Raw genomic sequence first — 23,745 nt, 5'->3', positions numbered from 1 at the left:
GAAAGGTTTGAACAATACAATGGTGCCCAACTTTATCAAGTTCAGGATCAATTAAACCAAGCCAGTCAAGGTTCTGATTCTATTTCTGCATATTTTACCAAACTCAAAGGGATATGGGAAGAACTTAGAAGCATCAAACCCATTCCCTCGTGCACTTGTGGCGCTCATGCAACAATAATGAAACATGAGGAAGACCAGAAAGTGATTAAGTTTTTTAAGGGATTAAATGAGTCCTATAAAATAGTCCGGGGAAACATACTCATGATGAAACCCATTCCTTCCATTAATGGAGTATATTCTCTGCTGATCCAAGAAGAAAAACAGAGAGAAATCTCTTCTCAAAGTCCTCTTAATGTCGAAGCATCTGCTATGGCTGCTCGGGTCTGGGGTAGGCAACAACAAGGCTCCAACAGAGGCACACAACAACAGTGGAATACAAATGGCTACAACAAAGGACCTAAGACTTTCAATGGTGATAACAACACAACTCAATTCAATGGCAATGGAAGGTTCAAGAATTCTCAACCCTTCAATGGCAAAAGGAACAATTATTATTGCTCTCATTGTGAAATGGACGGACATAGTAATGAGAGATGCTTTATTTTACACCCTGAGCTTAGAAACAACAGAAGAATGGGTATACCCACTCAAAACAAGCCAAAGGAACCGGCTCAAGCAAATTTCAAAGCAGAAAGTTCTAATCTTGCCGCTACATCTTTGGATTACAACTCTAGCCATGAGTACACTCAGATGATGGAGAATTTGGAGCAATTCAATCTCAACAGCAATGATGCTTATGCTATGATGGCAGATAATCACATTCACTCTTTAAATGATAGTAAGGATCTAAACTGGATCATTGACAGTGGCGCATCTAGCCATATGACACCACACATAAATGTTTTTGAAAATTTCAAGAGGGTCACTGAACCATGCAGCATCACCATACCTAATGGTAGGAAGGTTAACATTATGCACATAGGCACCGTCAAACTCACACCCAATGTCACTTTCCATAATGTCCTACATGCACCTGAGTTTCAATTTAATTTGTTATCTGCCAGTCAACTCACTAAACAACTGTCATCTGCTATCATATTCACACCCACTCAATGTCTTCTTCAGGTTCCTACCATGGACAAATTCTTGGTCCTTGGTAAAGAAAGGTGATGGGGCATATTCTGCACCTCTGACAAAGTCAACACACTGAGCAAGGTCAAAGATATCCACAGCAAGTCAACGACTTAGTGGGCCTAGCCGATGCAGCCCATCGGCCTGTCACCTGGGTCACGGCCTGACAACTAGCCAGCCGGGACACATATCCGCGTACTCACATCCAAGACCCTCGGCCGGCCTGCCATAGGTCCATCGGCCGAGGGTAGAACGGTCTTTCCACCTGATAGCCACTTGGCCACTTGGCCACTACGTGACAAAAGGTGAAAGCCTATAAATACTCCTCAACCTTCTTTGAGGAAGGCATCCAACTAATCCACAACAAAACCTAAGTACACTATTCATCTGGTAATATCTCCCTTATCTCTCTACAATACATACCTAGCCAAGCAACACAGCTTAATCCTTTAAGTTTACTGACTTGGGCGTCGGAGTGAGTACGCTTGGCACAAAGCCAAGCCCTCAGTTCGTTCATTGTTGCAGGAGAGGCCGAGGGAGACGATAGAAGCAAGAAGGGTTCTACCCAAGACATCATTCTACAAGCCACGGGTGGTAACGATACTTGCTCTGGAATTACACCCGGAACAAAAGGAATGGCCTCTATTTTGCTGACCTCAAGTCTATTCAGATTCCTAAAGTTGACTCAACTTCAAGACCCTCCAACTTTTGTGCTGCTGCAAGCAATGTTGCCGTTTCCCTTGATAGATGGCATTGTAGGCTAGGACACATTTCATTATCTAGATTGAAACATTTGCCTGTATTAAATAATTGCAAGCAGCAAGAATTATCCATATGTCAAATTTGCCCAAAAGCTAAATTTCACAGATTATCGTTTTCTTTGAGTAATTCTGTCTCTACTTCCATATTTGAGTTATTGCATGTTGACTTGTGGGGGCCTTACCATTGCCCAACTCGTTCTGGACAAAAATTCTTCTTAACAATCGTAGATGACTACTCAAGAACTACTTGGACTCATCTTTTAGGCCACAAAAGTAGTGCCTTGTCTGTTCTCAAATCCTTTATCATTTACGTTGAACCTCAATTTAAGGTGCATGTTAGAGTCATAAGAAGTGATAATGGTTCTGAATTTGGTGAAGTTCAGGCCATAGAATTTTACAAAACAAAGGTAATCATACACCAAACTTCTTGTGTAGACACTCCACAACAAAATGGGGTAGTGGAAAGAAAACACAAACATTTGTTAGAGACGGCTAGGAGCCTATTTTTTCAGTCTAATCTTCCCATACATTGAGGGTGATTTGCATATTAATGACCACATATCTTATAAATAGAATGCCCTCTTCCATCTTGGGCAATAAATCACCTCTTGAACTGTTGCATAACGAAGTGCCATCCTATGAACATCTTAGGAGTTTTGGTTGTTTATGTTTTGTTGCTACGTCTAAGAGAAACAGGGATAAATTTCAACCACGAGCTAATCCCTGTGTGTTTCTAGGCTACCCTTTTGGCAAAAAGGCTTATACTGTCATGGACTTGAAAACCCATAAAATTTTTCATTCCAGGGACATTATTTTTCATGAAACCATCTATCCTTTTCATACATTAAACCTGTCCAAATACTTTCACACAACTACTTTGCCCTGCCCACCAGAAATCATGCCTGATCCTATTTTTTTTCCTATCACAAATGCCGAACCCACCACAAGTACGCAGCTACCTGACTCACCAACCATCACTACCCATGAAACACTTGATGCTCATGATAACCATGCAACAACTCAGTCACCCAATTCACCATTCACCATTTCACCTTCAACTTCCACTTCCACTGACACATCTATTCCTCATGCTCACATCCCTCAACAACTAACCAACCAACCTCCTCCCAAACGAACACGCAGGCCACCTGCCTATCTCCAGGACTATGAAACAAATCTCTCTGATTCCTTGGAGTCCAACCATTTTTCTGCTACTGCCAACAAACACCATTGGTGCAACCTTGTTAGCTTTGGCTCTCTGCCATCCAAAGCTCAGAATGATATACATAAGGCTACAAGCTATTCTGAACCAACTTCTTATCATGAAGCTGTTGAGGATCCAAACTGGAGGGCTGCCATGGACAAAGAACTGGCAGCCTTGAAGGCCAATGACACGTGGGATGTCACTACCCTGCCTAAAGGGAAGATGGCACTTTCCTCAAAATGGGTGTTCAAAGTAAAACTTAATGCTGATGGGAGTCTTGAAAGGCACAAAGCCAGACTAGTTATCAGAGGTTGTAGCCAAAAAGAGGGATTGACTTTCACGAAACCTTCTCTCCAGTTGTCAAAATGACAACCATAAGGGCTCTCCTTTGTGTGGCGATGCATCATAAATGGACTGTTTATTAAATGGATGTCAACAATGCGTTTTTACATGGTGATATCTCTGAAGAAGTATATATGAAAATGCCAGAAGGGCTGCCTAATCCCCAATCTATGGTTTGCAAGCTCAAGAAGTCCCTCTATGGACTCAAACAAGCCTCGCGGCAGTGGTTTGCCAAGTTATGTTCTTTTTTGCAAGGTCTTCAATATGTTCAATCTAAGAATGATTACTCCCTCTTTATAAAAAAGGAACACACGCACATCACCATACTTGCTGTTTATGTGGATGACCTAATTGTCACTGGTTCCGACATGACTCAGATCCAAGTACTCAAACAACAATTGCAATTGGCCTTTGGCATCAAAGACTTGGGCAAACTTCATTATTTCTTGGGTATTGAAGTTACATACTTGCCTGAAGGTGTTGTCCTAACCCAAAAGAAATTTACCAATGAACTTTTACAAGACGTACTTTTACAAGAAGAAAAAGCTACTGTCACACCTCTTCCTCTCAACAGCAAGTTTTCCTCTGATGAGGGAGAGGATTATTCTGATCCTAGTCACTATCGAATGCTTATTGGTAAGCTCAACTTCCTCACTCACACAAGGCCTGACCTTGCTTTTGCTGTCCAAACTTTAAGTCAATTTATGCAAGTACCCAAATTATGTCATTTTCACGCTGTATGTCATGTATTGAGATATTTGAAAGGTACTTCGGGCCAAGGCATCTTGCTACAAGGTTCTGCTCACCTCACCTTACAAGCTTTTTCTGACTCGGACTGGGCTGCTTGCCCCCTGTCTCGAAGATCCATCACTGGTTGGATCATTCTTCTTGGTAAATCCCCTCTTAGTTGGGAAAGCAAAAACAACATACTGTATCTAGATCTTCTGCAGAGGCCGAGTACAGGGCAATGTCACAAGCCGTTGCCGAGGTAACTTGGCTCGTCAGACTTCTTGGTGAAATGGGTCTTCACAACCTCCAACCTGTCACCCTTCATTGTGACAATAATAGTGCTCTCCACATTGCCAAGAACCCCATTTTTCACGAGAGAACCAAGCACATAGAGCTTGATTGCCATTTCACTCGAGATAAAGTTCTTGAAGGTTTATTGCACCTCAGCTATTTACCTACTACTGCCCAGTTGGCAGACGTGTTTACCAAGATTCTTCCTTCTCAGCATCATTGGCGTTTATTGCACAATCTGGGTATGTTCCCTTCCAAACATCCTCCAGCTTGCAGGGGGGTGTTGAACTATGGACCTGAGAAAGTGATGGCACCGGACCTAACATAAGAAAGGCTTATTTCTCTTGGCCCATTACTCTTGTACTAGGTTTTCATTTTGCTTTCTCTGGTGTCAGCTATGATGTCATACATGTGTGATGTGTATATAAATAGAAAACTCCTAGTAGCCGCACATCAATTATTCATTTTCAACAATATTCAATACAAAACCCAATCTTTCCCAAATACTCAGTCTCATTTGTTTGCTCAATTATTGGCTCATTTATTTGCTTATTAATCATCAATGGATTCATGCTTAACAATCCAACATTAGCTCCATTTTAAGACATGGTTTATGGTTACTAACTAATTTCTTCTTGTTTCTCGTGCTTTTTAGGAATCATTAATTCTTTTTGTTCACCAATCACACCAAGTTAAGTTGAGTTAAATCGAGTCGAGTCGAGCCGAGTAGAAAATGTTATTGGTTATGTTCAAAAAAACCAGACTCGAACTCGAACTCGAGCTCGAGCTCGAGCTGAGAACTTGAAATTATAGCTTCATCTAGATTCAAAAAAAAATATAATGATAAAAATTAAAACAAAAAAATAAATAGAAAATAACATATAATTTTAAATAAATGTAATAATCTCAGTCATTTGTTAACCTATTCCATTTTAGGCTGACTCAGTCAATTGTTTAGCTTTCTATTTTAGGGACGCCTTTGATAAACAATTTGGTCCACTTGTTAACTAATACTAATTGTTTTGCTCCTCTTTCTTTGATCTTTATATCAAAAGCAAAAGTAAATAAATGACCCGAGAGAAAAGGGTATTAAATATCTCAAGCGAGACAAATTCGATCTTATTTCAAATGGACATTTTTCGTCTAAAATAAGATGGACAAATTCTCGTTTTGTGTTGACAACGTCTCAAGGAAAACATCATCCCTTAATATTTTCTTTTTGGTGCGACCTCATCCCTTAATAATTAAGCTCAACTCAAACGCACGGATTTTCAAAATAATAATACTGAGATAAGGGAAATGTTAAGACACAAAATGAGACACATTCTACGGAGTATAACTTTGTAATAACAAATGAATATTCATTGAAGACGGCATGTATCCGACGTATACCATTTCCTCTCACAAATGACTCAAATAGAGGAGAAAGGGAAGCACATGGGGGTGCCCCCACCTTATCCCCCTATCCGTTTTGTGAGTGACATTACCCGTCATTTATTCCGACTCGTCTTCAGCAAGACTAATTATGAATATTAATACTGTACTTTTTTTCTCACCCTAATTAATTCATTAATTAATTGGTACTCCGTAACCTTAAATAAATGATTGGAAACTTTGTAATTGATCAGTCCCTAGAAGGATCCGTTAAGATTATCTTATAAAGGTGATTGATCCAAACACCGAGATCGTGTGATAGTATTAGGATATTAGGCCCATTAGGGTTTGCCAAACTAGGATTAGGGTTTAATGAAATGTGAGCTATTATAAATAGCTCACCATATATTATGTAAGACAACATTATTATCAATACAATTACATAACTTAACCCTAATGATAGTCGGCCCTAATGGGCCTAGTATCCTAATAGATAGGCATATTCCGGTCCGGACCGGAAAAATGGACCGGTCCGGACCGGAATCTAGTGGACCGGAACCGGAATAAAAAATCCCGGTCCGGTCTCCGGTCCACCATTTTTCAAGATTCCGGTTTCCGGTCCGGACCGGTTTGGACCGGAATGCCCGGAATTATTGTTATTTGCATTTTTTTTCTAAAATTGTATTTTTATTCCGGTCCGATCCGGTCCAATGGACCGGATTTTTTGGACCGGAATTTGAAAAAGTGGGTAATTCCGGTCCAACCGGTCCGGTCCGGTCTTGGACCGAATTTTTTCGTCGGTCGGTCCGAATTTTGTAATCGGTCGGTCGGTCCATGAATTTTGTCGATTCCGGTTCCGGTCCAAACCATTTCCGGTCCGGTTTTGGACCCGTGCCCACCCCTAAGTGATAGTATGCAGTTAGCAGTTTAGGGGTAACTTTCAGAGTAAAAATGCCTGCAACACAACTTTACATTTTCAGCTTCATTTGTACGTAGTACACCTTAGTTTAGGGGTGTAAACAAGCCACTGACCTTGGGTGGGATCGGCTCAGCACGAAGTTCGTCAAGCCTAAAAAATTGAAGCTCGAGCTCGGTTCGAAAAAAATTGAAGCTCGAGTTCAGTTTGAAAAAAAGTCGAGTTCGACTCGAGCTCGAATCGAGCTCGTTTTATGTTTACATTATTTTCACTTTTTTTTAATCTAACTAAATATAAATATTTTTAAATAATAAATAAGATTATAAAATTCTAAAAAATATTATACTATAATATACTTATAAATAGTTAAATAACATAATTTATAACAAAATCCCCCTACTACTAAGAGAATAAAAATTCTCTTAGTTTTCCCGCCTAAAGAGAGTTCTTCTTAATTGAGCCTATTTTTCTGGATACTATTAACACAACAAGATTTGATGGATTGTAAATTGTGGACCTTATACGTAGTCCACTTTTTCTATCTCATCTATCAAAGTAAAAGTTATTAATAGCCCATAATTTTGGACTCTACATGTCATATTATAAGTTAGATGAGTGAACTTGATTTCGTATAAATTTAAATTTATATTATATTTATATGCTATCTCTTTTGTAAGAAATCATCAGTTATTTATTATGTAAATTTTTGTCTTAGTAATATGAACTATTTTTTGAAGGATGTAAAAACACTTATGTATTTTCTACTAGAAATAAAAAAGTGAAAACATTATTTTAATAATTCGTAAATCGTCTTTTTCCTCGCGAGGAATAGTTTTTACTGCTTTTTGTTTTAAGGTCAATACGCGTTTTAATAAAATTATATAACTAACTTAATAATTGTACTATTAATGTCATAAATTAGTTGCATGTAACGGTATAAAATTATTGTGTTATTTTTAATAGTAAAAAAATGACTTAACTTAAAATGTCTTCTTATGGTAGTAAACTTTTTTTTTTTCAACCTCTTATTAATATTATAGTTAGTAAATTATAACATTAAATTAAAAGTATACTTCATTTATACAAATAATTTAATTAATAATATCTCTTTATAAAATAAATCTAAAAAGTATCGTGCTATAGCACGGGAACTACACTAGTTAATATTAAAAATATAAAAATTATAAAAAAAAATACAAACGAGCTTTCGAGTCGAGCCTTGCTGAGCTCGAGCTCGGCTTGTATTTAGCCAAGCCCGGCTCGAGCTCGAGCCGTGCTTTGACCGAGCCGATTTTGAAGGCTTGTGGAGCCGGCTCATATCATTTACATACAGCCCTACCTGCTTAGTTTATTACTTGTTGTATTTTAAAAGTCAATATCGGATATTTGGATATTATATTTTACTCTAATATTCCCTTGATATCGGGCCATTTGTTTATTATTGGTTTTGCTATAAGCATTAAGGAAAAAGGTGGTGATCAATTGTTCAATAACAAGTAGATTAAATTGAGTGTGTGAACTTAAATTCCTCACCAAAGGCATTCATAAATAGGGGGATAAACAATTGACTAATAGGGAGTATATGACAACCAACCATTTTTGTTGGTACATAAGAGGAATAAAGCCGACTAAAAACTAACGATAACAACTCTAGCTAGCGCGACTCGAAGAGTGGTACGGAGATTGTAAAGGGGGTTGATTTATATCGACGACGTTTTAGTAAATATCGACGACGTTTTTCAAAAAAAAGACGACAACTACCCTTCTACTCTTCCAACATTTTATCTCTCTAAAACATTTCCTCTCAAATTCAACTAAAAATCAACTAAATTAAAAAAAAAAAAAAAAAACAACAACAATTAACAACATGACTAATCCCGAATCACCGATACTTAAACAACTTAATCGCTTCATTATTTGGTTAATTTTTTTTTTTTTGCGTTCGATAATTGATTTACGTCACGTATTAACTTAGTAATAGCAAACATTGCGATTTTCTGCGTATATCTGAAATTTGTCCCTCGAAAGTTGAACCATGGACCAAAGTTGAAAACCAACGTTCAGCCCATGGTCCAAACGTTGGAAATGAACGTTCACCATGGTCCAAACAATGGAAATCCACGTTCACCACGGACCAAACGTTGGATTTCCACGTTTGGCCACGGAGGATTTTTTTTTTTTTTTTTTTTTTTTTTTTTTAAAAAAAAAAATTTAAAAAAAAAAAAAAAAAAATTAACCATGGGCAAACGACCAAACCCAACGTTTGTCCATGGGCAAACGACCAAACCCAACGTTTGTCCATGGGCAAACGGCCAAAACCATCGTTCCTCCATGGCCGAACGTCCAAAATTCATGTTTCACCATGGATTTTTTGTTGAGTGTTGGTGGTGGTGGTGTGCGGCGGCGGCCGGCAGGCAGCATGATGGTGTGGTGGTGTAGTGTTGGGGAGCGTTGGTGGTGGTGGTTAATTGGTGGATTGATTTTTTATTGTTTGAGTTTTTTGAATTAGAGAGCATAGTTAGTTTGTTAGTGAGAGAGTAGGGGTAGTGGACGTCTTTTGCAATGAAAACGTCGTCGATATTTACTAAAACGTCGTCGATATTTACGAATCGGGATTGTAAAGCGGAATATCAAGATGAACCGTGCGAATCTCTTTGGAAACGCCTTTGTTAGTCACGATAAATATGCTCTAGTTTGACATGCCATTCTTCACTATTGATTAATTGCTTGCATCGCGTAACCAATGTTGTCAGGATCGGGATTCTACTTTGGATCGATGGGGAGGGTAGGATCGAATCGGTAGAATCGGATCGTAGAATCACAAGATTCTACAAACTCACTAAATATATTTTTTTATTTGGTAAAAACATATAATTGAAAATCAAAACACTTATTTATTAATATTTATTCATAAAATATTGGTAATTAATGATTTTAGTATCATTGTATGAACAACTTACACGAAATTTGGGTTTTACGGTGTCATTATATAAAAATATATATTAATTTTTTTATTATGGAATCGGATCGTAGGATCGTAAAATTGTAGGATCGTATTATGATCTCATCTCTAGAAATTTTCAAATTAATAGGATCGTAAATTCGTAAGATTCTACCACTAAGATAGAATCGTAGGATCTAGGATCGCTCAAGCATTTTTGGATCGTAATCGTAGAATCGTTGGATCGAATCGCGATTCTGACAACAATGCGCGTAACAATGAACCGACGATTTTAGGTCGAGTAGTGACCGAGTTAAGCACTACTCGTTTAAGATGCATTTACTTTGGTGTAGACGAGTCAACTAAGGAATATAGTATTGCTACGGTAACATAGATGACTGTCCTCAGTATTACATAACCTACCCACTTGTACCACGAAAAAAAAGGATTGCTTGTGGGTATCCAAAAAAAAAGTATTATGTAACCGCGAACAGTCGAACTCAAAGCATCACAGAGAGTCTACTTATTCTCGATTCTTTTAGCTGCCTCGCCCAGGAATAGCATCTTCTCCTGAACATGTAACATACAAACTCAGCACAGAAGAAACGATTTCACGATTTCACAAATTATCCTTGGATATCTTTGTTTATGTTTGATGACAATTGACAAATATAATGTTAGGGGCAAAGCAAACATCCCTTTTTTCTTTATGTTAGGGATGTAAGATGTGGGGGTAAATTTTTCTTCATTTTTTCTTCATTCCTACAGCATCAAAAACTCGAAAATCATCCAACTCTCATTAGCACCTTAACTAGGTCAACTGTCACGACTACACATTGTAAACTTAGTCTTACATGCTAAGTCCACTTTCAACACAGGGACTACCATTCATGGAGCTGAAAAGTTCTAATGTGCCGTGTCAAGCTTTGTTAGTAGCGGGATGTAAAAGCACGCGAAAGATCATGGGTTAAAGTGTTAAACAGCAAGAATATACATAATAATAAGCTTCAAGACGGGATAGAATTTGTAAGGCTGTAAGAGCGTGAGGTGGAATAGAAGATAATGAGACTCTAAAACAAGGGAAAAACAGTCACGAATAGAGATACAGGGGACTCCACATACTCGAACCAAATGCTTTACAGAAGTTCACATCGGACCTAGATGAAATGAGCATTGTATGCTAGCGAATAGAGTCTACACAAACAGATTTAGCAACTATAGAACAAAAAACAGTTTTGATATTGAAGTTCATTCCAACAAGATTACCAGTATAGTATAAGGTACCAAACCCTCAAAAGTCAAAGGTACTGCTCCGCTTACCCGAAACACGCAGGCAGTCACTACTCAGCCATAATGGCTTGTTTAACGGTCCCCTCCCCCGCTAACACAGGGCAGGCAGCCATATACTAGACACCACCAACCAGTCTCGTGTATAGCTATGTTAATGAAGTAAACGTTACGAGGATGATAGGTCATAAGCAAGCTAAGCTACAAAGAGGGGAGAGAAAACACAAAGTAGACACGAGATTCAATCTGAAACAAAGGTGAAAAACGACAGCTTAACAAAAGCTCAGACAAAATTTGTCCATAGAACACAAGTTTATTGAAAAAAGAAGTAGAAATAGTAGGCCAGACATCTTATCTACTCAAGAAAGTTTAAAGTGTGTCAGGATATATCAATGTTGTTAATGAGGGTGTATGAGAAAGTACTTACAGATTCCGGAAGCTTCCTCCATATGGTAGAAGCAGACTTCCTCGCCTGATCAAAGGCGGACAAGATCAGGGGATACCAGGAATGAATAAGCAATATGACATTTACTAAAGTTAAACATTACTTACCCTGGAATAACTCCAGCTTCTCTGGCTCCTAATTTGCTCCCTACAAGTTCAACATGAAAACTTAATTATCAAAGTTTACTCCAAGGAATACGATAAATATGGCTTTACTTTAATTTCAGAAGAGCCGGAATAGCACGACATATATGTAAATCACATACAGCAAAACGTAGAAGGCACGGGTTCGAAGTTTGCCACTATCATTCCTGTTAAAATAAACAGCATGGTGAGTGTACTCAATAGGAGGTAAGGCATTATTGATCTTTCTTGAAAAACAGAAAGACATGTAACTTACCGACAATCTAATTCAGACTTAGTCATCGCAACTGATGAGCTTAGCCCCTTGAAAAGATCAAGTCCCTTCATCCCCATTTTCTTGGTAGATACCTTCTTATCAGAATTGTTGCTGCCATTAATCTCCCAATCTTTCGGTTTCCTCTCTACAAACAACAAATATCTAATTATTAAAAACACAAATAAACGCAACTGTACTAAATACTAATCCAGCAAATCGAGACCAGTAAATTGCCAGAAACCTGAACCAGGAACTTTGTCAAAAGTGAAGACTTGAAAGGGCCTTTTACAGATATTACTCCACACTTGAGCAATGTAGGCGACACTGATACCGTTTTCTCCTTTAACACGAAAAGTGATCTTGAACATTAATCCCTTAACACTCCAACAATAAGCTTTTAGGAGGCGAACGTAACGAGCAGGGCTATCCTGTGAAAATAAAACAGTAGCATTAGTACAAGTAGATAGTTGAATTTTTTGATAAATTAGCGTTATTTAGCAAAGTAATTAGGTAATTAGCGTTGAATTGAAACTATTTACGTTTATGGTGTCCACGTCATCACTCTTTTAGCAAGGTCAATGTCTAGTAAAACAGAAGGAAAGCCGCTAAGAAGATTCAACGCTAATTACCTAATTACTTTGCTAAATAACGCTAATTAACCAAAAAATTCTAGACAGTTACTCATTATTTTCTTCAAAAACCGACAGCAAACAAAAAATATGAACAGACGAGTGGAATTGAACAGACCATCAAATGTTGCTGCGAAACCGATGTCTCCTTAGCCATACGCTTGGCCATGTCCCAGTAAATAGTATTGCGGCTTACACGGTAAGCTCTCCCATAAAGATGCACAGAACTCAGCCTTATCTTCTTCAACCCCATCGTATTCAATTGAAAATGTTATCTGAATTCAAATTACACAAAACCTAGATTATTATAAGCTAAATCAAGTAATCCTAACTGAATAGTTAATAATTACAGAAAATCCTAGATTATTATGAGAAGAAACCCTAACTGAACAATTAAAAATCGACAAACCCTAACTGAACGATTAAAAACCGAGAAACCGTAACTTGAAAGAACAATTAAATTAAATGAATTAATAATCAAGAAACTAAAGAGAAAATTGCGAGACATACCAAATTTTTTGAATGATTAAAATCCGCGAACAAGATAACAATTGATTTGGTTGAGGAGCTAGAGTAGTGACTTAGTAAGGGTTTCAGGATTGTTGATTATATATATGTATATATATGGAGCACTAACTTGCGCGATATTTCCGTACAGAAATTCCCGCGTCAAGAGACTTACCTTATTACTAACCCCAAAGATTAGACACGAAATTGCCGATTAGCGTCCACAAATTACTAAATATCGTCTATAGTACTGATTGAACTTCCTAATTTGCCTTTACTTTATTCTCCCCCAATATAAACCTCATTATTTGAATATTTCAATTTTCTCTTTAAAAATGACTAAAAAAAAAAATTCACAAAAAAAAAAAAAAAAAAAAAACGATTTGCAAACTTTTGTATTTCCGTCCCACTGCTTCAATTCCATCATTCCCGCCACCAAAATCAACGACGAAGTAAGTAGTCTAAACACGTTTTTTTTCTTTTTTTTCTTTTTTTTTTTGAGACGGGCATAGTAATTAGTAAGTAGGGTTTTTTGATAGAGTAGGTCTCCTGAGAGACGGTCTCTTAATAAGCTTTATTGAGAGACCTTTGTACAATTTTAAGAAAAAGTGGTACTAAAGGTAATAAAATAGGTACAAATCATGATTAATGATAAAATGGGTACATTGATTATGTAAATAGGTACGAAAATACTATGTCACGATCAACCATAAAAGGGGTACGAAATACAAATAAAAGGGTATGAAAGATTGGTCTCTCAATAACTTAGTGAGAGACCGTCTCTCCTAAGTTTTACTGTTTTTGATAACTACTACATTTGTACTACACTGTTTTAAAAACTACTACCAGAATAATTTTCGTTTAAAAACTCTTACCAGTAAGTTTGATTTTTATTAAAAACACTACCAACTCACTTCTCGATAAAACACAGTATCAGCCATTTATTTTTGAGTTTTCATCTTAAGTTGTACATTTTATCCCTTTGACACTACGACAATTACTGTTTGCCAATCATTTCAGGGCAAAATCACTTAACCTAGATTTATCTAATTCACCTATCTAAGGTAAAAAAAAATTTGCTTAAACTTCATCAAAGTAAGTGGTTAAAGGGTTAAAATTTACAACTTAAGATGGAGATTCAAAAATAAATAGCTAAGATTGTGTTTTAATTGGTTTAGATGAGATTTGGTAGTATTTTTTAAGAAAACTAAACTTATTGGTAGTAGTTTTTAAACGAAACTTATTTTGGTAATCAATTTATATCTATCTATCTATCTATATTATTAAAGAAAGCTTTTTTCGAGCGATTATAGAGTCTCCAATCTTCGCAAAACACCTTAATGAAATAAATAATGCTAAATAATTAGCCCTAAAAAAAAGGGGTTGTCAAACATGTATAATACTGTCGAGTAACATAGTTTTCTTAGAAGTCAAATCTATGTGAAATTTATGTCAAAAAATTATAGTATAAATATAGATCTCTTAGACATTATAGGATGGCGATAGAGTGCCACCGAATGGTACACAATTTCGGTACCACCCTACTTAAAATATTAAAATAATAAAAGAAATAAAAGCACTTAAGATTATCCCACTATCAAGATTACCCGTGTTTCTTCATTCATGAAGCTAATTCAAATAAATAGATTACGTGCTCAGGAAAATTTATACAAAGCTCATGCTATTCAACGATGAGATCCATGCTTGATTAAGGTTTAATTTTGATTGCAAAAGGAACTTTAGCTTGCTAACAAACATAAACAATTCTTTAGCAAAGAATTTTCGTAATTCCGTAAATCGATTGTGTCAATACATAACTGTGCATTAGATACCTTTATGCCATTTCAATTAATATAGTGATTTGATTACGGTAAGATGTTCCATTAATTAATATCCGTCTCAATTGAAACTAACATCTCATTTTCCCGCATTATACTACATGTTTGGTTTAATTTTTAAATTTATTATATAAAATTATGAATATGGTGAAGCATGCTTTTAGGCTTCTTTTTTTGCATTCTTCTCTTGGCGTTATTGTTAGATTCATTTGGGGCACGCACTATCTACTCTAAAATAAGCTATAATATTTGATTATTTTTATCAATGTATAAGTGCATTAGATGAATGAGATCAAATGCTTAAGTGGCTTTTATTTAGATAGTATGTATGATATTTAATTTATTTCATATTACGTTAATTCTTACAATAACAAAAGAAAGGCAACGAAGTAATTCGAAATTATTATACTCTTACAAATGAGAACATTAGGGAAGAAAATATGTGACGGTAAGATATTGGGTTTGTAAACTCCTATAAGTTTGTATAAGTTTAGTCAAGAAAAGTTAAACTAAATTCATACCAATTTTCTATAAGTTAAGCTCTTATAAGATCAGTTCACTCAAGAAAAGGTAAACTCAATTCATGTCCAATTTTCTATAAGTTAAGCTCTTATAAGTTCAACTCAGCTCCTATAAGTTCGATTCAGTAAAAATAAGCTCATTAAGTGCAAGAACATGGCAATGAGTATTATTACATCATAATCATACGATATTACAAATTAGCCCGGGCATCGCCCGGGCATTAAATCTAGTCTAGTATATATATAAAAGAGAGTTTTTTCGAGCGATCTGAGAGCGTCCACATCATCAAAAATTAATTTAGGAAAGTATCATAAATAAATTTTTGATGTAAAAAATAAAGTGGAGAATCTTTTAATTATTATAATATAAATATTTCCTAAATTATATTCAAGTGATATTTCCAATTTTTATATCAAACTTTTACATTTCACTTGGCAAAAAAGTTTCGTTAAAAAAATTATTAAAATAATATAATTAGCTTCGTGGTAAAAAAATGTTATCATTAGAGTATAGATTTCATATTATTTGCACATATTAAAACTTCTTATTATGTAAAATTGTGTAATTTTTAGTATGTTTTGTCCCACATTGGAAAATAATGTAGGTGTGGTGAATATACTACATATAAATAGTAGAATTGTCCCACATCGAAAGATTAAAATAAGGTGATGTAATCTTATGATTATAAATAGGAGGCATATTTAGAACTTATGTATCCACCTAAAAATTTTTGAGTCTCATAAATCAATCTATCTATTTATATTAATAAAGGAAGCTTTTTTCGAGCGATTACAGAGAGTCCAAGTTTAGCAAAACACCTAATTGAAAAAAATAATGCTAAATAATTATAACTATATTAAAAAATAATATATCCTATATACGGTATGACGTGAAGTTGATTACTACTCTGTTATAAGTATTTGATTTGTTCGCGAACTACAATTGTATGAGAATAACAATAACAATACTAAATAAACCCAATTACCTAAATGTGCATGTATATATATCCTGTATTGTTTACCTGATTCTTATTTCCTCATCTTTGTCGTTCTTTCTATTTTTATTTGTTTGTTCTCTAATTAACTGAGTACCCTTTAATTTAGTTTTGCAGCTGATATGATTTTTTTTTATGGAATTAGATTGTTCGTTCCATCGGTGATATATGTTTTTGAAAGTAATTTGCGAACCTTAGGCTATTAAACTTACATGCTGCCATAGGACTCTGCGTGTTTACTGCTAAGAAGAGTATCATATCAGATTTTTGTACTAAGTTTTGCTGATACTGAAATTAACTCCGTAGTTTTGCAGATGCGTGCTATGAAGGCATAAGAAGAGACGACTAAGAAGATTAGCAAGCTGCAACCAAATCAACGACTTAAAAGAAAAGGCATGAAAAGGATATTTCAATATTAAATCAGGTTGTTGCTCAGTCCCTGAGCCATATTTTTCTATTGTTTTCTATTTCTATTAGCTTATTTGTAGATCATTAGAGTCTTTTGTTGAAAGGGTGCAAGAATTGAATATGATCAAACGGAAATTTAAAGAGTGTTTATCTAATTTAAAAAGTTTTATGGTTTTATTTACAATCATATAAGTGAATTCCGATCCGCAGCGCGATAAGGAACTTTTATTAGGCGGGACGCATACATGTTTTCTGTTCGATTTGGTGGAGATAAAGCTATAAAGGTATCCAAAACGATGTTCTTACAAGTTATTTGTTATATTTATCGATAATTTCATCGTAATGGTTATTTTCTGGTTTTGATCATTTTTTTTATCAAATAAGCCCGAGCATGGTATCAAGGCAAATCCGTTGAGAAAATTGGAAGGTTGAAGATTGGACAAAGTACCCGAGCACTGTCACGGCAAAAGACGAGAAAGAGTATCGTCATTCAATACTTTTGTTGTGAGATTTTCTTTACGTGAAATAGAACCTCCAACTTTACAAATTATTCTAAATTTCTATACGGAGTATAAAATAAGATAATAGAGTTAGTATAACTATATGAATCTGCTAATAACGAGATTATAAGATTCATGGAATTGAGAATAATTTAAATTCACATATTAATACATCATACATCGTCTATGATTTAATTAGTATAAGAGCTAAGCGATGCGAATTACATAATACTCAAACGCGTATAAGCGAGTATATGCTAAACGTGACAATATTGGAGCTTCTACAAGTTCAAAATACACAAAAATAATAGTTTTATGGCTTAAGATCACGTAAAGACCAATAATTCACATACGGACTACAACACTATTCGTAGTATATATTTCCGCTTTTGATCGCTATTCCTTAATTGAAGTACCTTCTTTTAACTGTTTGTGCTTTAGTTTGTTTGTTTAGTTTTTTTTCCAGAAAGTTTTATCGTTATTTTCACGGACATTCAAAGAAAAAAAATGGTAATATAGACTATAAAATAGGTATAAATCAATCATATTTAATGATAAACATGACACTATGAGACATTTATTATGTAAATAGCTAAGTACGAAATTAAAGTGTTACTTTGGGTCATGATCAACAACAAATAGGTTACGGTAAACATAGGAAGGAGTACGGAAAAATGGTCTCTCATTAATTTAGTGAAATAGCGTATCTCCCAAGTATTAATGTAATAATAACTATAGTAATTATAACGCTGAACGTGACATAACTATTTTTATTTTTCATCATTGTTATAATATATGCGAGTTTTATACTTTTTTTTTTTTGATTAGGTAAGAAACATAGGTTGATCCTCTAGGGTAGGATTAACCTATCTCATCCTATCGAATGAAGGAGGTAAGTTGAAACCACCGGCTATCAAACCACCTCGAAAGAGTTGGACATGAATAACTTTTATGAATAACTTAAGACAACGCGATATGACACCTTTTTGTGGTACACTTTTATTAGTTTATGACAATCTCAAACTAATATAAAAAAAAAACTTAATAATTTATTGTTAAAAATGAAATATGCGAAATATGTTTATATGTTTTTTGTCGCATATGGTTAGGAAATTACCATATGGTTGTTTATCTTTTTCAATTGAAGTTAGTATAATTAAGATAGTTATGAACAATTCTACCAGGTAGCACGTCATACGTATACATCGTTCTCGAAATTAAGAAATTAATAACGTTTTAGGTATAACTATCAAAAAAATTCTAACAAGCGGCCCGTGCATCGCACGGGCATTAAATCTAGTACATATATATAAAGCAGAAACTTTTCGAGCGATATTAGAGAGTCCCAACTTTTTTAGAATTCCTAACAGGAATAGATTTCGAAACAAATTTAATAAAATTATCATAATAAAAGTAAATTTCTTAATATTTTAATAAACTTATCCTAATATAAGTAGATGAAATTTATTTTAACAAGATTATTCTAATTACTATAAGTAGGTAATACTCAAAATAAACAATGTAACTAATTATATGGTATATATTAATTATAAGATAAACATTATTCATCATATACTATATCGACTTAATTAGATTTTGCTCTCTTTTAAAATTAACATTTTTAAAATTACTCCCTTTTGACTTTTTTTGCTAAAAGTACTCCCAAATTGCATTTTTTTCCTAAAATTACTTCAAAACTCCAATTTAAGTGACCTATTTTATCTGTTTTTGAACTTATTCCGTTTGTGCCTTAGTGTGATGATCCGCACACTTGAACCCTTAGTTTTATTTATGCTTATGTAATTTTATTTCCCTTGTACTTTTTTAGTAAGTTTGTTCTTAGTTTAGCTTAGTTTTAGAATAGCTTTATTTCCATAAATAGGTATATCGCTATTCTGAACTAAACTTGTAAAATCAATGTTTCCTGCTACCAGGATGTAAATATCAAATTTCCCTCTTTGGGGAGTACTAGTCAATCAAACATCTGCTTCCCACCAAGTTGCCTTCTTATTGCTTGTTGATGCTTTCTTGTGAACGACTCTTGCCTTCACCTTCTAACAAGCCCGTGTGTGTCGATCGAGACTAGGATTTCGACACCCACAACCCGAGACCGATTACGAGTGCCTAGTGCTTGACAAACACTAGTGCCTAACGCTCTCGCTTTCATTCTTGTCAAAGCGTTTAGACAAAGGTGCGCGTCACGCCCCGACTCAAAGTTTCGGACCGTGACATTTGGTATCAGAGCCCGGTCTTCTTGACGGGCTGCTGTATACGATGGCAACAAAGGCGGTAGAACCGAGTGGGACTAAAAGTGATACTAAGGCCAAACTGGCGGCTTTAGAGAAATTGATGGACGAGAAAATTCCATCCTTGGAGGCACTCATTGTGAGTTTGGGGAATACTCACCATGTAGTTGAGGAGACGGTAAAGAGGGCATCTTTGCCCGCTTCGAGACCGTAAACGAGTCCATATAGGGGCATGAGAGCCGCCTTGTGGCCGTCGAAGAAGCGATTCCGAAAGAGTATAACTCGGATATGGGTTATCTCTATGATAAAGTCGAGCAACTCGAGAACATGTGCAATACCTTGATGAAAATGGCCGCGGACGGGAGTTTTGGTGGAACTCCTAAGGTGAAGCCGCCTACACCCCTCAAGTATAGTGGGGCGAGAGATTCGAAAGAAGTCGATAACTTCATCTTCGACATGGAACAATACTTCCGAGTGAGTGCGCTCGATGAAGGTCTAAAGGTCAGTACCGCGAGTATGTACCTAACGGACGACGCTAAACAATGGTGGCGCTCGAAGCATGCCGAGATCGAGGCAGGAACCATTAGACTAGAGTCATGGAATGATTTCAAACGACTCTTCAAGGAGCAATTCTACCCGGAGAACACCGATTTCCTAGCTCGAAGGAAATTAAAGAACTTGAAACATACAGGCTCGATTCGCGATTATGTGAAAGCATATTCGGCTTGTATGTTGGAGATAGCGGACATGACCGAGAAGGATCGGGTGTTTCAGTTTATTGATGGTTTGAAGGAGTGGGCTCAACGAGAAATCATGCGACAACGACTCGAGTCCTCGCAACCGCGATGACAACGCTTGAAAGGCTAGTTGACTATTACACGGAGCGCGAAACCTCCCGAGGAAGAAGGGATTCGCCGCAACGGGCGGAAGCAACCAAAGGTTTGGAGGGACGACTTCACAAACAAGACCTCCCTCTACGGGTAATAGTCGGTTTCGTCCCGGAGGTGATAATAGGAGATGGGGTCCGACGAATTCCACTCCAACCTCTTCTAAGGGTAGTAATTTGAAGGCGTCGATCGCTAGAAAGCCGTTCGCGTGCTTCCTTTGTAGAGGACCGCACCGAATGTCCGAGTGCCCTCACCAAGGGGAGTTCAACACCCTTAAGAAGAATTTGTCCAAGATGTCGGTAGAACAAAATCCCGAGGGGATAGGCCCTGATGCAGAGGGGTGCGATGATGATGAGGCCAGTGAACAAGGAGAAATGGCTCGAATGGGAGCAGTCCACATGATGTGCTCAATGGACAAAGGCGTTGAGCGCTCCGAGACCAAGTCCACGGGCGATGTACGTGGAGATAAACGTCAATGGGAAGGCCACTCGAGCAATGATAGATACAGGAGCCTCCCACAATTTCGTCACCCCCGACGAAGCGAAGAGACTCGGAATGAAGTTGAACCGCGAAGGAGGAAGCATGAAAGCTGTCAACTCCAAAGCCTTGCCAATTCAGGGCGTGGCTAGAGAAGTGGTGATCAAGATGGGCGAGTGGACGGGGAAGCTCGACTTCACCAGCGTCCCGATGGATGACTTTAAGATCGTCCTCGGCATGGATTTTCTGAAACGGACCCCAACCTTTCTGGCACCCCACAATGGATCTTTAATAATGGTGGGATCAACACCATGTCTTGTGAAAGCTGTTGAAACTGACCGAAAGCAAAAGGGGCCACTCCTCTCGGCGATGCAGTTGAAGAGGGGACTTCAAAAGGGAGAGCCTACATACTTGTGTACAATGTCCATGAAAGAAGACACCTTTGCTGAATGTGTAGACCCACAAGTAGAGAAGGTGCTAGAAGAAAATAAGGACTTGATGCCCGATCAGCTACCTATGAGTCTGCCACCCCGACGTTCGGTAGACCATCAAATTGAATTGCTCCCGGGCACAAGACCTCCTGCTCGAGGGCCATATCGGATGGCGCCTCCCGAATTAGCGGAACTACGAAGACAACTAGACGATCTGATTCGCTCGGGGTCGATACGACCTTCCAAAGCTCCCTATGGAGCCCCTGTGCTCTTCCAGAAAAAACAGGACGGTAGTCTGAGATTGTGTATCGACTACCGAGCTCTGAACAAGTTGACGGTGAGGAACCGCTACCCCATCCCATTGGTAGCGGATTTGTTCGATCAATTACAAGGCGCTGTATACTTCACCAAGCTCGACCTAAGATCTGGTTATCATCAAGTTCGAATTGCCGAAGGAGATGAGCCGAAGACTGCTTGTGTGACGAGGTATGGGTCTTTTGAATGGCTGGTCATGCCCTTCGGCTTGACAAACGCCCCTGCAACGTTTTGTACGTTGATGAACCATGTTTTCCACGAGTACCTGGACAAATTCGTGGTGGTATATCTAGACGATATCGTTGTATATAGTCGCTCGTTGGCGGAACACGTAAAACACTTGGAGTTGGTGTTCACGAAGCTCCGAGAGAACCACCTATTCGTGAAGAGAGAGAAATGTGAATTTGCCCAACCTGAAGTGAATTTCCTTGGTCACATAGTGGGCAAAGGCAAACTGAAGATGGACCCGAAGAAGATTGCCGCTATCAAGGACTGGGGAACCCCAGGGAATGTGTCTGAGCTCCGCTCTTTCTTGGGGCTCGCAAACTATTATCGAAGATTCATACGAGCGTATTCAAAAATTGCTTCCCCGCTCACCGACTTGTTGAAGAAAGATACTAAGTGGGAGTGGTCTATCGACAAGAAGAGGGCCTTTGAGAAGCTCAAGGAAGCGGTGGTACAGGAACCGGTCTTGGCGTTGCCGGATATCACGAAGCCTTTTGAAGTTGAGACGGATGCATCTGATTACGCCCTCGGGGGGGTGCTACTCCAAGAGGGTCACCCCGTGGCTTTCGAGAGCAGAAAGTTTAATGGAGCCGAGACTCGTTATGCGGTACAAGAGAAAGAACTCCTAGCTATTGTTCATTGTTTGCGGGGATGGAGGCATTATCTCTTGGGATCAAAGTTCGTTGTCAAGACTGATAATACCGCTGCGTCTCACTTTCTGACTCAGCCCAAGCTGACAAGCCGACAAGCTAGATGGCAAGAGTTGTTGGCAGAGTTCGATGTGGAATTTGCTTACAGACCAGGAGCCGCAAACAGAGTCGCTGATGCCCTAAGCCGAAGATGTGATTTAGCTACATTACACACGATTGCTCATTTGTCCACCACCACCGTGGTCACAGATATTCGAGCTAAGGCAAAGGAACACCTCGACCAAGACCCAATGGCGAGGACAAAACAGATTGGCCTTAGAAGGAAAGACTCGCAAGTTTTGGGTGGAAGATGGGCTTTTATTCACGAAAGGACATCGCATCTTTGTTCCAAAGGCGGCCGGGTTGAGGAAGATGCTTCTACAGGAGTGCCATGATACCTTGTGGGCGGGTCATCCGGGATGGCAGAGAACCTTATGCCTATTGAAGAAGAGAAGTTACTCGGCCCCGGATGAAGGATGATGTGATGGAGTACACGAAGACATGCCTCATTTGCCAGCAAGATAAGGGAGAGAAACAGAAGCCGGGGGGGCTGTTAAATCCGTTGCCCGTACCTACACGACCATGGGAGAGTATCTCTATGGACTTTATCTCTGGGTTGCCGAAGGTAGGGGCGTTAAGTGTGATCCTTGTCATTGTGGATCGATTCTCAAAATACGCGACTTTCATTCCTCTTCCTAAGGCGTGTAGCGCCGAAGAAAGCGCCACCATGTTCTTGGACATGTTGTGAAATCTTGGGATTGCCTCAAAGTATAGTCGTGGTGACCGCGATTCTCGCTTCACGGGACTATTTTGGGGAGAATTGTTCAATCTCCTGGGTTCGAAGCTGCGGATGTCCTCAAGTTACCATCCTCAAACGGATGGCCAGACTGAACGATTCAATAGCATGCTGGAAGAGTATTTGAGACACTTTGTTGGGGCAACTCAAATGGAGTGGGTAAGACTCCTTGATGTTGCCCGATTCTGCTTTTTAATGTGCAGACGAGCTCTTCCTCCAACAAGAGCCCGTTTGAGCTTGTTACAGGTCAACAACCGCTATTGCCTCCCACAGTTGCAGATACATATGGAGGCCGGACAAAGACAGCCCACGAATATGTGAAAGAATGGAACGTGAATGCCGAAATTGCTCGAGCTTACTTGGAGAAAGCGTCTCGCCGCATGAAGAAGTGGGCGGATCAGAATCGGAGACCAAGGGAGTTTAAAGTAGGCGACATGGTCATGGTGAAGCTGAACAAAGAG

At 37.8% G+C, this 23,745-nt stretch overlaps 1 protein-coding gene across 2 annotated transcripts; it reads right to left on the bottom strand.

Moving 5' to 3' along the window:
• Positions 1 to 9,995: 9,995 nt before the first annotated feature.
• Positions 9,996 to 13,295, bottom strand: LOC141606765 (uncharacterized). Of its 2 annotated transcripts, XM_074426050.1 has the most exons (8): positions 12,960 to 13,295; positions 12,568 to 12,724; positions 12,062 to 12,248; positions 11,821 to 11,965; positions 11,687 to 11,731; positions 11,529 to 11,568; positions 11,404 to 11,448; positions 9,996 to 10,259 (listed from the first exon to the last, which is right to left on the bottom strand). In XM_074426050.1, the coding sequence occupies exons 2-8, from the start codon at positions 12,700 to 12,702 to the stop codon at positions 10,209 to 10,211; spliced, it is 648 nt and encodes a 215-aa protein (XP_074282151.1). In that variant the 5' UTR covers positions 12,703 to 12,724; positions 12,960 to 13,295; the 3' UTR covers positions 9,996 to 10,208. The 2 variants fall into 2 exon arrangements, with proteins under 2 accessions (XP_074282151.1, XP_074282152.1); XM_074426051.1 differs by lacking the exon at positions 11,404 to 11,448 and having other exon boundaries at positions 12,960 to 13,187.
• Positions 13,296 to 23,745: the final 10,450 nt, after the last annotated feature.

The sequence above is a fragment of the Silene latifolia genome, chromosome 10, assembly GCF_048544455.1.
Source record: "Silene latifolia isolate original U9 population chromosome 10, ASM4854445v1, whole genome shotgun sequence".
Taxonomy (NCBI): Eukaryota; Viridiplantae; Streptophyta; class Magnoliopsida; order Caryophyllales; family Caryophyllaceae; genus Silene; species Silene latifolia.
Note: the sequence above shows the minus strand (reverse complement) of the source record. Positions and strands in the feature narration are given on the sequence as shown.

Excerpts from the sequence above, each read along its gene's own strand:
- LOC141606765 (XM_074426050.1), bottom strand. The coding sequence starts at position 12,702 with ATGGGGTTGAAGAAGATAAGGCTGAGTTCTGTGCATCTTTATGGGAGA. Across the intron at positions 11,732-11,820 it reads AAGTCTGAATTAGATTGTCG|GAATGATAGTGGCAAACTTC; the intron begins GTAAGTTACATG and ends TTATTTTAACAG. Across the intron at positions 10,260-11,403 it reads GGAGGAAGCTTCCGGAATCT|GAGAAGATGCTATTCCTGGG; the intron begins GTAAGTACTTTC and ends TTACATGTTCAG.